The sequence below is a fragment of the Vanessa cardui genome, chromosome 19 (assembly GCF_905220365.1).
Source record: "Vanessa cardui chromosome 19, ilVanCard2.1, whole genome shotgun sequence".
In the NCBI taxonomy this organism is placed as follows: Eukaryota; Metazoa; Arthropoda; class Insecta; order Lepidoptera; family Nymphalidae; genus Vanessa; species Vanessa cardui.
In genome coordinates, this window is record NC_061141.1 from 5,142,138 (window position 1) to 5,159,968 (window position 17,831).

Here is a 17,831-nt window from a genome sequence, read left to right on the forward strand (position 1 = left end):
CCTTCAAACCGAAACACAAAAATACTGAGTACTACAGTTTGGCGGTTGCATATCTGATGAACGGGTTGTACCTACCCACTACCCAAAGGGGCTTGCACAAAGCCCTACTACCAAATAACAGGAGCTATTACAATTTATTCAAACAAAAAACTGTTATTTATATTCTAAATTTAAAATTAAATTTCAATCGAAATCTGGATACCGTGAAGCCCTGAAGACAGGAAGTTGGTACTGCTGCTTTATTATAGTGTATTCAAGCGCCAGTAGGTATCAGCGTAAATCGGTTTTTCCAGCGCAAAAAGCGCTTAATTGTTTTAAAATAAAACAAAATTTAATATCTCATGATAAATATTTTATTTTCATAACTCATTACGCAATGACAACACAGCTTCTATACTACAACATGAAATTCCATAAAGTACATTACTGGTAACATTCACTACATTATACATTAATACTATGTTTATTTAAACGCATACAAGCAGCTTATTTAACGATAATATTAAAAAATAAAATTTTACAAAATCCTTTCTTTCTCAACCGGAGTTTTGATATAAAGAGTATATTATTTTATTTACTTTCTAATATAAGATACCAATTTATTCATAAGCTTTACTTTGTATACTTCACGCTTATTTATAATTGCTTAAACAATTGACAGTATATTATAAACGTTGAAAAACTACACTATATTTTACGTATACTATCAATTTAAACTAATTTTCTTTTGAGATTTTTGCGTCAACGTCTAATTTATTCTGATACTCGAAATAAACTCTTAAGCGATTCATTTAAGGGCTAAATTTATTTGCGTTAAATACATTCCAATTTTGTGGACGAATTACGATATTCTTTTAACTATATATTACATGTATATACATTCTCATTATATATAACATTTACAAGTAAATTTAGCGAAGATTTTTTTAGATTATTAATAAGCTTTTTTTTACTATGACAACATTTGTCTATTGTAACTTTTTTTTTTTTCATAAATCAATAGGTCACGTAATTTGTTTATATTATTAGTGGAGATATTGTCTATACAATTGACGTTTTACAACTACTCAAAAGCGTTCTCTACTGCGTATTAATACAGTCGAAACATTTTAAAACTTTATTAGACTCTAAAAAATAACGTTCTTGTAACATTTTAAATCATTTAGATAGAAATAAATTTAAAAATAGAACACATATAATTTTACAAATGCAACAATCGTTTAGAAATAACATAGGTTTCTATAAAGTTTTTTTTTTAATTTGAAATTAATATAATGAGTACATGTTTAAAGGTCTTCGATTATTCTGACTGAGGAGACCAAGTAGTTTAGTTAGTTCAATGAGAGCATCGCCAAGTCTTCCGCACTTCTATACCGCATACTGTGTTCCCTTGGCCACTGAGTCGCTGTGGATTGAATAAAAATAAATAACATAACAATGACAGTAGAAAAAAATAATAATTCGAAGCGCAAAATAACATATATTATATCTATTGCTAAAATAATATGATAAGCCACTTGGTGTCATATTTACATAAATATTTATTGAAACTAAAATAAATTTTAAATAACAACGTATTTTAACATTAAGATAACCGTTTATAATATGCAGGCGATTTGACAGTTCACAATGGAGTTTTAATTTTAAATTTCGAAATGAATATTCAGATTTTTTCTATTTATTGATCAAACCTAATTTACATTATTTTAGCTTAATTTTAAAGCAATCTTCAATGGCTATGGTACAGTCGGGGTAAGAAAAGGTACGTCAACTTAAGATCTATTTTCGTGTGCTCCGTGTGAGCGATAAAATCTGCTTTACCGATCGAGAATGACATATTGCGTCGCAATGATTTGATGTTTAGATGTAAAAGGTACTAAGAGTCTTAAACTTGATAAAGGATTGAATTTGAAAACTGACGAAGGTTTTATTACTCTGACTGTACATTCTTGTCATATGGAAAATATTAAAATATCACAGTTGTCGAGTATCATAATGGCTTCTGAGAAAAAATTATGAGAGAAGTGAAAAGGTTAACTTGTAGTTCTATAATTTTCCAACACAAACACACAAATGAAAGCAATCATACATACACTTATATGATAAAATCCTTCTATTCTGATAATAAACCTAGAAATATTGCGAAAATACGCATATTTAGACAACGATGAATACTTTTTTCAAGTCTGCGTGTTTTTTTTTGAGTAAAATTAAAGAACATCTGTTAATTATATTGTACATGGATTTACATGGATCTTTAATTACCCTAGATGCAAAAGTACCACCACTTGTTCATAGAACAGTGACGTCTTTGTTAAGAAGGGAAAAGATGAAACTGTCTAGTTCTAAATCATCATAAACGACCAAATTTCAAGCTAGGTTTTTGTCTATATCAACTATGCCTAATTATTCAATATTCCAAGGTTTTTGAATTATCAAACCTTCCTACGAAGTATATACATATATATTTGAGGTTAAATTTATTCCATTTTTTTTGTATATGTTGGCGGACGAGCATATGGGCCACCTGATGGTAAGTCGTCACCATCACCAGTAGACAATGAAGCTCGAGGAGAGAAAGACGATGTAAGAAATATTAACTATTTCTTACATCGTCAACGTTCCACCAATCTTAGCAACTAAGACTAAGACGGGCTTGCACAAAGCCCTACCACCAAGTAAAAGACATTACCTTGTTTGAATCCTTAAAATAATTATATTGTTTACATATTTTTTTATGATATAGGTTGCAAGACTGGCAAGTCGACCACCTGGTGATCATCGCCAAGATAGATAGATAATATATATATTATATATAGATAGATACTGACGCTATAAGAAATATTTCATTCCTTACCTACACGAACCAACATACCTTGACTAGCCGGCCCTACAGCCAAGCTAACATTACATTAGATTTAGTCCTAGCAAGATCATCGTAGTAAGCGACTTAGCAAAACAATAACTATAAAAGGTAGGTTGTATGCAGTACTAGCACGGGCGTATAAAAAATTTCAATGTTATCTTTGAAACAGCGTACATATTAATTGCATAATTTTGATACGCACGAAAATATTCCATCGTGATTAATAATATTTTGACAGCCGAAACTAATTTGTGAAATCATCGACGTTTGCCGGCGATATTAAAATTTTTTAAACAATAATTTCACACGAAATTATAATACGCACAACAATGGTATTCGGATTAATTTATAATTTCAAAACATGCTTTAATTCTGAGTAACGTTGCCGTTGTTTTTAAAGTGTTAATTTCGTAATCCGGTTTCAGTATTTGTGAAAACGGATCGCGCTTTATTGTTACAAAATTATATTTCATGGAATTTAATATCGCTACAGTGATCGATTAAACAAATGCTATTATTTAATTAAATCATTTTATCAGCTTATGTATATATAGTCTATTTTCAACCACAAGAGAACAAAAGCCGAATAAAAAGCATTTGAAATCGAACTGATGCGATATCAGCGAGGGAATGAATAATACATGATATTTGTTATGGTTTTGAGATAAGATGGCGTTTAAAAGGTCAACGAAATTTGGAAATAAAATTAAAGTGGATTTAAGCAGTTTATAGGAATAGTATTGTAGTATAAATGAAGATATATCAATTAAGAACTGCTTGTAGTGCATAAAATAGCTAATAGGAAAACGCGCGAAATACGTTAATCTGAGGCTTGGAATAACACATAACATGCGCAGCCTATAAACTTCCCATTGCTGAGCTAAGACCCACGCTCCCATTGAGGAGAAGATTAGGAGCATATTCCACCATGCTAGTCTAAGGCGTGCTGGTGGATTCACGTGTGGCAAAATATCGTTAAAAATAGACAAATTCAGGTTTCCTCACGATGTCTTCCTTCTCCGAGTACGAGATGAACTATATACACAAATTAATCATTTGAAAATTCACTGGTGCTTGCCTGAATTGGAACCTGCAATCATCGGTTAAGATGTACGCGATCTTACCACTGGACCATCTCGGCCCAGCATCAGCATCCCATCTAAGGTTCGTTCATCTTTATTCTTTCTTCGGTTGCAATTGCTAGGTATTTATATTGTAAGCAAAAAAACATTTACATTAAACTTGCATTAAACTTGAAAATAAATGCAACATTTATTTTTTAAAATTTATTACAAATATAATTGATAAACAGGTTCTACTACAGACATACAATACTTACATATACCGCTGTCCACACATATCTACAAAAGTGATTACGTACTTTGGGCATACTGTTGGGATACAAGCTCTTTATTGCTAAGTGTACAATCATGCAAAAAATGGCTTTGGTATTAATAACGATTATGCACTGATGCATTTTATTCAGTCCCAAGCACTGAACGGCGCGAACTGGTTAGTCAAAAAAGCCGCGAAATAATTTGCACGTGCTTAGAGATACCTATTTTTTGTGACATGCTCTCTTTGGTGCACCCTTTCGTTTGCATGCAAGGCTTTTTTTCGAACGTGCTTTGCGGGAATAACGTGCTGAAAGTGAAAGTTAGTTAACACATGGTTATTTGAAAGAAACAATTACTGCTAGAAGATAAAACACGAAAAATCTATAAATGGTTTAAATTGTGTGTAGAAAATGATTGAGAGTAGAAAGTAGTTTCATTATCCAATATCACTGAAACTTAGATGTTTCTTAATTTAGACAGAAAATTGTCTTTTTATTAATTCCGAATGTTCGTCTTTTAAAGAGAGACATTTATATTGCTTATAATACAATATATCATTAAAATAATGTTATTTATAAACAACCAAATTTAAATTAAAAAAAAAAACAAAAACAAATGAAAGTCTAATTTACCAAAGGCACAGACATGTCTGTGAAGAAACCAAATACAATAATAACAATGACAAAAATATCTATAGGACATCTGACAATCGAGCTGAGTATTTTACCACCAGGATAATATTATACAGCGATTTAATCTCAAGATATTACGACTCGTGCCTACAATAATTTAATACATTGATTGATGATTATTGATTATATATACAGTAAGAAAAGTTATAGATAATGATGTAAACTTTGTCGGTGGATCAACTGTTGTTTTTTTTTATCTAAGTATCGTGCAAAAGTGAAACATTAAAATGCGATAAAAATCATTCCACATTCTCGTATATTGTACATTTAAGATTCCAGTTCGTTAAGACTAATAAGAAATTTAAATTCATGCTAATTATTAACGTGCATGTTATAGGGTACAAATGAGGTGTTGCTTTAAATACCTGTATAGTGCATGTTGCGATACATGTCGGGGCAATTGCTTGAAACCTGTAAAAAGAATAAAATGATATTAAAAGTTGTACGAAAAAAATTGTATCTGAGTCCAGATGTTCCAATTTTGGTCAAACCTCCTTTTTTCTGTAAGAGGTCCCTTAATTATTATATCTCGTTGCCTTACCAATTCTTCTATGTCGGGTTATTGAATATACATGTGTACAAGTGTATTCAGAATCTTCTCGTAAAGGTTTTGTAAAAATCATAGATCAACTACCTTTTGTAAATAATGTTGATACAATCTTGAAATTTTAATTGATAAAACATATAAATATATTTTTTTAAATATAGGAAGGCAGACGGCGGTTTAAGCAGCTGATTGAAAGTTGTCATCACAGTCCATAGAATTGGCAACCATTCCTTACATCAACAATATACCACTAACCTTAGCAACTATTTCTTTTATATACCTTCATATTCTTTTACCTACATATTCTTTTATATACTATAAATAACCGAGACACAATACTCACTACAGTGGACGGTATAACTTATACCTTCCCAGACAAAATAAACATCCAATCCGTCCAAATATACAATTATTATTTAAAAAAATGTTTTTAAGCTGCCTTATTAAAATATAATTAAGAATAAAAATGTAATATTATAATTTATTTTATTATTATTAACGACATTTTATTCCGTTTTAAATGTAGAAGCATCTTGTAAGCAAAGAAGAATTTATTTACAAGTGGCTGTGTCTAGCGGAATGGTAGGTAGGAGCCGCACAGCGCCGTGTTAAGTTAATTAATTGAGTCTCCCAAATTATATTTTGTGTCGTAACAACGAAGGAACTAAGCCTGAGACGCTGGCAATTTACACAAAATACAACATTAAAAGCAATTTGATACACTTAAAGAACTTTGTTTTTATTTTTTGTGTTATTACAAACATTTCAATATTTATTAATATCTTTATTAGTTTTAAAATTAATTCATTTTATTTTCATTTATATTGGGGTCCTTATGTGAACGACAAATGGTCATTTTGAAACAAAAGACAATGTTAAAATATCTATTTCATACTTATTATTTTTAAACAAACAATTACGTGTATCGTTAGACATACATTGTGATAATTTTCTATTTTTGAATTTCTTTTTTTTTACACTCGTTGACATTTCCCAACTTATAGATAAAATTATTATCCAAGACAAAATCCAAAATCCTGGTCAAGCTCTCCGATTCATCACCATCTTATGTAATCAACTCCTTGAAACCGATTTCCTTTACAGCAATCATTGCCAAGATATACTATCTAATTGCTTGGGCCATATACACAAGAGTATATGCCAACAGAGACTCACTCTATTCACCAACTTTCATAATCCAAAGAATCCAAAGAAAAATCCAGATATCAAACCAGTAAAAAAATAAAATTGAAAAACTAACTATAAAATAAAACCACATGGAAATCGTAATAAAGGCAAAGGTGGAAGAATCTGAAAGATAATGAGATACTACAACGCATTATGAATTAAAGTTAGTACTAAAGTAATTAGCACGAAGGCCTTTTATCCTGCAAACGCTAATTAAAAAATTGTAACAAAGCTGGGACAAAATCTTTAAGACACTATGTCGTGAGCTGGATACATTACAAAGGACAATATAATGAAAAATAAAATATTTGTCAAGCGAAGATATAATAGAACTACTTGTTTATATGCATCAACCAGTAACCGAATACCGTCGAGAAAAAAAACAGTTCTTTTTTTTAATAAATATTGTATTAATTATAACGTTAACCATTTCCAGCCAGCTACGCATAATATATAGTACCGCATAAATATACGTCTGTCATTGTTTATAAAATGCCTACAAAACTTGACCATGCAAGTAAAGAAGAGTACATGTAAATAAGAGTTTACTATTGACCAAAAAAAGGAATAACTTTTGACGGTCTAAGTCGGATTATATTCGTTTATCCACTATCTCGTTGGTTTTGTGGATAAATGGCCGCAGATTCCAAAGTTCTGGGTTCAAATTTGAATTTTTATTTTATTTATAATACTTTATTGCACAACACATTACAAGACAGTTAATGGTAATAAAGAAACAAAACAAAAAACAACAAATGGCTAATGTAAGCTGCTTACTGGATTAACGAACTTATTTTCTGCTATAACTATATTTTTTTATGGTATAGGTTGGCGGACGAGCTTATGGGCCACCCGATGGAAAGTTGTCACCCATAGTCAATGAATCTGTAAGAAATATTAACTATTCCTAACATCGTCAATGTGCCACCAACCTTGGGAACTAAGATGCTATGTCCCTTGTGCCTGTAGTTACACTGGCTCACTCACCCTTCAAACCGGAACACAACAATACTGAGTAGCTACTGTTACTAGCAAAACTCGACGTTTTGTTTTTGATAAGAGATGTAAATTAAAACTGGTAGGATAATCGGGTTGAAAAACTGAAACGCCATCTAATAGTGAGTTATAACAAAGAGTTATAACGAAGAAAGATAGATGACAATATAAGAACTACGCCTTTGAGGAAACTCTTGTACCAACTTTCATAAAGAAATTCGTGAACGGTGTTCAATGCAATAGTAAAAAATCAATAGAAGGCTTAAGTATTATTCTTAAGCATATATGTAATAGATAAACAATATAATCCCCTAAGCCTAAGTAATATACGAGGAAATTAAATATCACCTCCGCTGATAGCTTTACGTAGCGTTCCACTTAATTTCTCAAAACCCCAACGTTATCTAGAACTGAATGAATGGGTGTTACTAAACACAAATAAACACAATGCGGGGATCGGTTTGAACCTACTCGTTCAACTAGCTGATAACAGGTTAGAAGTTTTTATGGTCCATCAATCTTATAAACAAGGAAACGAACTACTATTGTGTATTCGACTTAATAACAATGAAGTCAGATATAAGATTTGGAATATATGTTATGTTATAGCGTTAAAAAGTGGTAAAAACTATTTTTTTTATGGTATAGGTTGGCGGACGAGCATATGGGCCACCTGTTGGTAAGTGGTCACCATCGCCCACAGACAATGACTCTGTAAGAAATATTAGTAGTTTGAGTTTGAATACTGAGTACAGTTATTTGGCGATGAGTGGGTACCTACCCAGACGGACTTGAATAAACTTTTAAAAAATTTAAATAAATAATAATATATATGAGACATCATCACATACATTACTCTGAGCCCAATGAAAGTAGCTAAAGCACTTGTGTTATGGAAAATCAGACGTAACGACGGTAACACGAACACCCAGACCCAAGACAACATAGAAAACTAATGACAATACATCGACTCGGCCGGGAATCGAACCCAGGACCTCAGAGTGGCGTACCCATGAAAACCGGTGTACACATCACTCGACCAGGTCGAGGAGGTCGTCAAAAATTCATATTTGTGCAAAACAACAACAACAACTGTCTGCCTGTAAATTTTCCACTGGCTTCCTTTGCCTATGAGGAGAAAGTTTGGAACATATTCCACCTCGCTGCTCCAATGCGCTATGATGGATTCACATGTGGCAAAATTTCATTGAAATTAGAAACATGCAGGTTTTCTTATGATGTTTTCCTTCACCGTCGAGCACGAGATTAATCATAAACACAAATTATGCACATGGTACTTATCTGGGTTTGAACCCGCTATTATCACTAGACCATATCGGCTCTTAAAACAAAAATGTATCCAACATTATTGATTTTCTTATTCTGTTTCTAATAAACAATAAACGAACATAAATATTGTAATGATATTCTTGAATCTTGAGGCGTCTTTGAGCGTTATCCATTAAACCATTACCGATCGGCCCAGGCTCTCAGATACACTACAAAGGGGAAATCATTTTATCTTGCTAACTCTCTTTCTAACGTTCTCAAGCTTTTTTCCAAAGTTTTTCTACTATATAGTAGTAATACTTCGTAGTATTATTAATTAAATTCAATTGAAAAAACTTTTATAAATTAATAAAATGTTATTAATTAATAAGTATTACTCAATAAAATATTACTTTGACAATATGCATTACGGATGCATTTTAGTTCCCAAGATTGGTGTTGTTTGGTGTTGTGGAGTTTGGTGAATAATTATTGCAACTTCGATGCTTTTAGGTGGTGGTGACTTACCATCAGGCTTATATGCCCGCCCACCATCATAATCGTATATAACGTACATATGTCGGGATAGAAATATCTATGAAAAAAACCGTGTAAAACTTAATCTTAAACAGGCAGGCAGGCAGGCAGGCAGGCATAGGGGCCACCTGATGGTAAGTTGTCACCATCACCCATAGACAATGACGCCTGTAAGAAATATTAACTATTCCCTAAATCTACTAAGATACAATGTCCCTTGTACCAGTAGTTACACTGGCTCACTCACCCTTCAAACCGGAACACAACAATACTGAGTACTGTTATTTGAGGTAGAATAACTGATGAGTGGGTGATACCTACCCAGACGGGTTTGCACAAAGCCCTACCACCAAGTATCTATTTCTACCATTTACAAACATACTTTTTATTCAAGCATAAGAGGATATATTTAATGGGGATGAGTATCGGTTAGGAGGAAGTAATCATGACAGCTACAAACCGGCATTCCCTGCTTGTTGAAATTAATGTTGGTGCGGACGGTGCGGTGGTGAAGCGGCTGCACCGGCCTGGCGTTGTTGCCGAGCGGCGCCTTCGGAGTCAGCTGGGAACCTTGCATCAGTCGCCGTATTGCGTACATCTAAACAAATAATACTTATATAATTTCAATTGCTTTACTTGTCATATGTAAATAAAACGTTAATTACAGATTTGATAAAATAATGAACAAGATTGAGTACAGTATAGTATAGTAACAGCCTGTAAATTTCCCACTGAGTGAATTTGAGGAGATGGTTTGGTGCATTTTCGTGTTTACACATGTGTCTGAATTTCGTTGAAAACGTCACATGATGAATTCCTTCACCACCGAGCCCGAGATGAATCATAACACATGAATATTCAGTGGTGCTTGCTTGGGTTTGAACCCGCAATCATTGGTTAAGATGCACGCAGTCTAACCATTGAATACTCAATATAATATACATAGAATAAAATATAATATTTCTTCTAAAGTGTATGTTAAGAATACAACGAAACTAACCTCTTGTTTAGATATATAGATAGGTTTATTAAATATAATCCAAACGGCTGTCTCCCAACAACCCGGATGAGTTGTAGAACCTTCATATGTCAAATACTGCTGGGTATTGGGTAGTAAGGAACTGAGAGGTAGATGCTTGATCGGGTATGAACTACCTGAAATCAGTCGCAATAAATTGAAACTTTTAAAAAAGTAATAATAAATATAAGATTGTAAGTTAACATGGTTATTTTTATTATTAATTCTGGGATATTAACTATGTTTTTTATTTTTGTTCCGTGGAGCTCGATTCGCTCATTCAGTCTCGCGAACAAGACATTCGTAGATAATGTCGAAATACCGAGCTCTAACGAACAATTATAAAAAACCATGGTAAATATCCCGAAATTAATAACTTTAATAGTAATAAAAAAATCAACAAAACTTCTTCTTAAGTGCTTAGACCGTTTCGTCCACACTGACAAAATATCATGTGTACATACATACACCTATGTATGAAATGTTATTATAATATATTAATTTATTTCAATACAATTATTGTTTGCAGGATAATAGCACACGATGAATATTTTTTATCATGATTCAAATACGATTTCGTTTTTGCGTATACGCAAAACTTCATCTAGGCAATATTGAAAACAATTATTATGTGATGATTTGAAAATAAATGATAAAAAATAATTAATACTCGTAATCTCCTAATATTAATAATCATTAAAGATCTTTTTCCAATTACCTCTGAACGTTACTTTGTTGAAGGCGCTGGTTATAAGGCGTAATTCCTTGTTCGTTGGTTCGCCGATCTAGAAACAAATCTTGTATATAATTCTTGGAGAGGTTGTTTATTAAAATGGTTACATCATGCCGTAGAGCGATTAGAGCTCATGTCACCACGTTGCTAGATTGTAGACTGATTTATTCATATATAGAATTTCTGATACACAATGTGATGTTTTCCTTCATCCTTCTAGTAAGACAGAACGAGATGAATTATAAATACGAATTAAGTATTTGAAAATTTATATGTTTGCTGTACATTTATGGTTTGCACAGGATAATAGAAACATTAATTGTCCTACTATATATAAGCACATAATACAAGCCAGCATTTAAATTTGAGTAATATTTAGTCTAGTAAAAAATGATATTCATTTAATTTTAATTTAAAATTTGAGTAATACTTAGTATAGTAAAAAATGAAATTAATTTAATTCTAAAAATATACTCTAAGTTATTAAAAGATTAAACAAATTTGTAAGATAGAATTGCTTGTGATATAATTAATTTTATTCCACGTGGACAGGATTAGGACAGTTGTTTTATTGTAATGAGAATAGAAACGTATTCCTAAATTAACTTTGATTTGACTTAATGTACGGTGTACGGTGACGGTCGACACTGAGAGAAGTTAGCTATGAGTTACATAATACTCTTTCATTCAACTGATAGCAGTCTTCTGTGACGCACGTGCTGGTTTAAATAACGTCCATTTTGGTTTAAATAACGGAATTAGATAGTCTTCCTATTTAAGATTGAAATAAGTTTATAAAAATAATGAAAAAAAATCAATATTGCTGCTTAAATACTACTATCTACTGTTCTTATTATGACCGAGTGGAATGGAAACAATGCGCCCAGTATTAATTTAATTATTTAATTTAAAAAAAAAAAATAATTTATAGAAAGAGAGCAGCATCTATAATGGCTAGGATGCGCAGAGTTCCAAACGGTATCCTGAATGCATTGATGCTGAAAATGGATAGTCCATTTTCTCGTTGTTTTAGACCCCTTATGTATGCTAAATAATAGTTAAAATATCTACTAACATAGTTTTTTAAGCCTGTAATTAACACTATGGATATTTATCTGTTAATAAACATTTATTATTATATTATATTTTATTATTATATTAATTTACCAGTTAATATTTCGGTTTTTAATTTAATTCTTATTTACAATTAAATAAAAATTATTATTTTTATTACTCACTTGAACCATTAGTGAAATGCCCACCACTCCCTGCGATTTGTGTTGCGCTTCTGACATATTGTGATACAGTTCCTTATTGAAGCCATACAGTTGAATCTGTTGAATCAAATCACTCGATAAATAATCTTATTTTATTTTAAATATGATGAAATCTGAAACTATGACTATGGCCTCGAAAATTAGAACTATAGCAAAGATATTGTCCCCTGGCTGTAACCCCTCGAGGGGTGAATTAAAAACAATAGCTTTCCTTATACGGGACTAAAACTATCTCTAGACTATTAAAATCATATCAGCGGTTTAAACGTGACACAGAGATTTTCTTTCTCACTTATATTAGTATACATTTTTGAGTCAGTATTTTCCTTCCTATGAAATTTGATATCGATATATTCGCTGCCTTATATTCTTTTTTATTAGAATTAATCTAGAATGCCAATCGCTACATATTATAAAGAAAAGTAGCTTTATCAGTCCATATATCCATATGTTGCGTAGTTTTAAATCTTTAAAATTACGCAACGGATTTTGAAGCGGTTATTTTTAATAGATAGTATGATTCGAGAGGAAGGTTTTTGCATATAATAAATGGAGAATATAGTTAAGAAACACTGATTTTTTTAAGAATTTTAATGTGATGTCATAAATAAACAAATTCTGTAGTATATTTAATATAATTATTCCACCCGTGCGAAGCCGGAGCGGTTAGATAGTATATAATATAAAGGTATGCTAAATGGTCTTATTTACCAATGCACATAGACACTGTAACATGTAATTTAAGATGTCGTAATCCTTATTCCTGTTGGTTAAATATTTACTATAATTGGTACACAATTAAAGTTCTACGTATCACTGGGTGGTTCTAGAGGACATTATATCCTATAGCCCTGTTACTGAGTTACTATTTAAATAAAACCGCAGTAAAAATTATACTTGTCAGTCAATACAATAAATAGTAAAGGCATGACTGTCTGTCTTTCTTACACAGTAAATATAAAAGATATTGCCTTGTAAGTAAGATAATCTTTTGTAACGTTATTGAGATAACTTTGAATAACTTTTTGTTACTTTTCAACCGACTTCAAAGGAAAGGATTATTACTTTTTAGTGCATATTCATTTGTTTTAAAATATTGTTTTGTTTGAAGTCGGTTTTTATTTTGTTAAAATATTTATTTATCTAATAATTTATTTTAGAAAATATTATGCAGATAAAATATTATTAAAGTATAAACAATATGTATCTAAACCGATTAACGAACACAGATGAAATAACGATTTCGAAAATGTTCAAATTCACATTTAATATTAAAACCTAAGATACCGAATTAGGATGTTGTAACTTAGGACTATCTTAAATTAGATTTCTCGAGAACAATCGTGTTGAAACAAGTTGGTTTAAATAGACTGAAGTTAGCAAGTTTATCTCCCCGGAGATCAATAACGAGTCCGTAATGACAGTTACTTTGAAGTGATAATTTGCGATAAAACTGATTTGAAACCTAGAATTCGTTTAGAATATAACGATATTTTCATAATCTCTACGATCATGTTTCAGATCTATACTGATATTATAAAGAGGAAAAGTTTGTTTGTTTGTAAATTAATACGCTCAAAAACTACTGGAACGATTCAAAAAAAATCTTTTACCATGTTGGTAGGTCTTTGTGCAAGCCCGTCTGGGTAGGTACTACCCACTCATCAGTTTTCTACCGCCAAATAACAGTACTCAGTATTGTTGTGTTCTAGTTTGAAGGGTGAGTGAGCCAGTGTAACTACAGGCACAAGAGACGTAATATCTTAGTTCCCAAGGTTGGTGGCACATTTACGATGTAAGGAGTAGTTAATATTTTTTCATACAGCGTCCTTGTCTATGGGTGATGGTGACCACTTACCATCAGGTGGCCCATATGGTCGTCCACCAACCTACAGCATAAAAAAGCTACATTATCCAAGAGTAACATAGGCTATATTTATTGCTAAATACGGAATCCTTACTAAAACTTATGTAACTAAAGGTGTATAAAAACTTATGTCTTATGTGCGAAGCTGGGACGGACGCTAGTAGTTAATATTTCTACAAATTATATCAGATATCAGAACATCTATGGAAGGTTAATGAACTTTTTTTAGAGCGATACGATTCAGCCCAGACTTCAAACTTCTAAATTAATGATTATGTTTTATCAATCAAATCGTTCGTTGTCCTTGTTTAAAAAAGAGCATAAGCGCATCCGGAAAATATAAGATAAGCTTAAACTAGTATACGCGTTATGTTAAAAAGTTATTTGTCATTTCAAATTGATCATATTTTTATGTTTAGCCTTTTTCAATCAATAAAAGAAATGATAATTAAAAAATCATTGATTAATAATTGCTCACCCATTTTTGCACTACTTAATTACTTATTAATTAAATCAACTTCCAAAATTAATAAACAGCTTCTTCGAAGTTCAAAATTTGTGAAAAAGTGATTTTCGCAAATCCATAAAGATGCTATAAATAGTTCAAGCACTCGACCAACTAAATCCGATCAATTATATGTCAAAATTAGTTTATTAAAAGTAACCTTTTGTCATCTTATACTTGATAAAGACTAGGGTATCGGAACACCATACGATTATAGTGATCACAATTACTAAAATCAAGAGAGAGGTAAATTATAATGAAATATAACCCAGGTTTTAGATACTCACTTCTCCGGGAAAGGTATGATGGTCGATCTGATGTTCGGAACCTCTGTTGTCATCCAGTCCATAGTGAAAGTAAATTTCTTCGAACTGGTATCTATAGGAGAGCGGACCCCCGCTGATGTTGACTTGATGCTTGCTGTCCTTCTCGACTCTGAACACGAGCGATTGACCAGTGTTCTGAAGAACACCACTGACCTGACAAATAAAATTAAAAAAAATTTATTGACATAAAAGTAAAGTAACACCCTGTAAATTTCCCACTGCTGGGGTAAGGCCTCCTCTTTTATTAAGGAGAGAGTTTGGAACATATTCCACCACGTTGTTCCAATGCGGGTTGGTGAAATGCACATAATATGGCACAATTTTATAAAATTAGACACATGCAGGTTTCTTTACGATGTTATCCTTCACCACCGAGCACGAGAAGAATTATAAACACAAATTAAGCACGTATATAGGGGTGCTTGGGTTTGAACCCGTAATCATCGGTTAAAAAGCACCCGTTCTAACCACTGGACCATCTCAGCTCTATTCTATTGACATAATACCTAGTATGAACTCAAAAGCCAATTCGTACATTATATTATAATCTATATTAATATAAGAAATGTGAAAGTAACTTTGTTTGATTGTTTGTCACTCTTTCGCGACCAAACCGTTGAACCGAATTTGATGTAATTTGGTGTGAAGCAAACTTGAACTCTAAGAAAGGTACCTCTAACCTCTACCTTTTTGCCTGACACATGACAACCAACACCCTAAAACGCGAGGGAAGCCGCGGGTCACTACTAGTTTATAATATGATTATGCTCAAAGGAACTTGGCTTTCATAATTTGACGACCTCCGTGGTCAAGTGGCGTGAATACCGGTTTTCTTGGGTACGCCACTCCGAGGTCCAGGGTTCGATTCCCGGCCGAGTCGATGTAGATTATCATAAGTTTTCTATATTGCCTTGGGTCTGGGTGTATGTGATGTTATCTCATATCTATTAAGTTGTTGAAAACATCATCACCGTATAACTTTTTGTTTATAAATGACCTACAATATTATGACCTACAATTACTTCGCTCCTTTATTCCAACTGTAACTACTGAATACTGTAAACTGTGTCTTGATATGCATTCTTAGGCATGGTTTGACTATGTCACTCGGGACTATTAATGAGAATATCTTGGCAGAGACACAGGACAGCTTATATATTGGGGAGACATGACTCAGCGGCCTTAAAAAGAAAGCCGTTTCAGAAATAAGACTGAACCAATAGACAGACACACAGACGAAAATATAAAAAAAATATGTTGGTATATGTACCAACCGCGTACACATATGCATTAAGTAAAAAGAGCGTATTTCAATATTACAAACAGAGACTTCAACGGGGAAATGCTGCTAGCATTCTTGCCACCATTCCACGCGGTCAAGATTTATACAGTAACTAGTTTTAGTTCATATTTGTATATATATATATTTAAGCATTTAATGTTGTTAATTCTTATGTTAATAATAAATGACATAGTCAAGCATAAAAAAAAAACAGAGACTCCAATTTTATTATATGTGTAAATAGCTAACGTAATGAGAAGTCAAAAAACAATAAAGGAAATCAAAAATGTAAAGTAACTTAGTTAAAAAGAAATACTCTCAAAAAACATAGAGTAAAATCAAATAAAATATCCACGATTAATATATATTATTTAATGAACGTTGTACTTTCCACGTAAATATTCATGGATAATTATTATATACAACTAAATTCAACTTGTAAGCAAAATTATAAGCATGCCCTAGCGCATTCAAATTTACCTTGGAATTGTAAAAAAGCTAAAAACCATGTCTTTTATCATTAGACATCTAATTGCATATAAATGGATTCCAACAATATAGTTCTAAAATGGTTTACGTCATTTTCTTTCCGTAGCTAGATCATCATTTACAATTTGTTATCTGTAGGAAATTGAATTTGTATCGAGGGCGAATTACAATCGTCGCGGGGGAAAGGTGGCAGATCCTATCAATCAATGGGCACACCTTGATTAAAACCTGGCAACTTTTGCGCTTTGAGTCGAGATGACATATTGCTTGATAACACGCAAGCGGTAAGCCGTTTGATGTATCGTTAGCTGGAAGTGACATCGTATCCGTGCATACTTTAATTAATTCTAGTCAAAATTTTATAATAATTAAAAATATAACATAAATATACAGACAAAATATTAATGAGAACTCGTTCGTGTACGTGGTAATAGGACTTTGAGCAAGTCTATCTAGGTAGGTATCACCTATTTATCGTATATGATGTTGCAAAACAGCGTGTATTCTGGTTTTAAGGTTGAATGAACCAATATAAGTACAGGCATAAACCACATAACAACTTGATGCCCAAGGTTGTTTTTTTTTATGTAATAGGTTGGCGGACGAGCATATGGAAGACCTGATGGTAAGTGTTCACCATCACCCATAGATAATGACGCTGTAAGAAACATTAACTATTCCTTACATCGTCTATGCGCCACCAACCTTGGGAACTAAGATGCTCTGTTCTTTGTGCCTGTAGTTACACTGGCTAACTCACCCTTCAAACCGGAATACAACAATACTGCGTACTGTTGTTTAACGGTAGAATATCTGATGAGTGGGTGGTACCTACCCAAGCGGGCTTCCTCAAAGCACTACCACCAAGTAAAGTTGGTGGTGCAGTGGCGATGTATGAATGG

The 17,831-nt window shown here is 32.4% G+C and overlaps 1 protein-coding gene across 2 annotated transcripts in view; it reads right to left on the reverse strand.

Annotated features, from left to right (window-relative positions):
* Nucleotides 1-336: 336 nt before the first annotated feature.
* LOC124537936 (carbonic anhydrase-related protein 10) overlaps nucleotides 337-17,831 on the reverse strand; it is a 65,273-nt gene continuing 47,778 nt past the window's right edge. Inside the window, exons 5-12 of one of the 2 annotated variants that reach the window (XM_047114907.1) lie at nucleotides 15,120-15,311; nucleotides 12,422-12,517; nucleotides 11,169-11,235; nucleotides 10,433-10,587; nucleotides 9,893-10,030; nucleotides 5,261-5,306; nucleotides 4,425-4,510; nucleotides 337-1,405 (exon numbers count right to left, since the gene is read on the reverse strand). In XM_047114907.1, the coding sequence (XP_046970863.1) occupies nucleotides 4,425-4,510; nucleotides 5,261-5,306; nucleotides 9,893-10,030; nucleotides 10,433-10,587; nucleotides 11,169-11,235; nucleotides 12,422-12,517; nucleotides 15,120-15,311 (780 nt within the window). In that variant the 3' untranslated portion in view covers nucleotides 337-1,405. The remainder of the gene's footprint in view (nucleotides 1,406-4,424; nucleotides 4,511-5,260; nucleotides 5,307-9,892; nucleotides 10,031-10,432; nucleotides 10,588-11,168; nucleotides 11,236-12,421; nucleotides 12,518-15,119; nucleotides 15,312-17,831) is intronic. The other variant, XM_047114908.1, reaches the window with a different exon arrangement.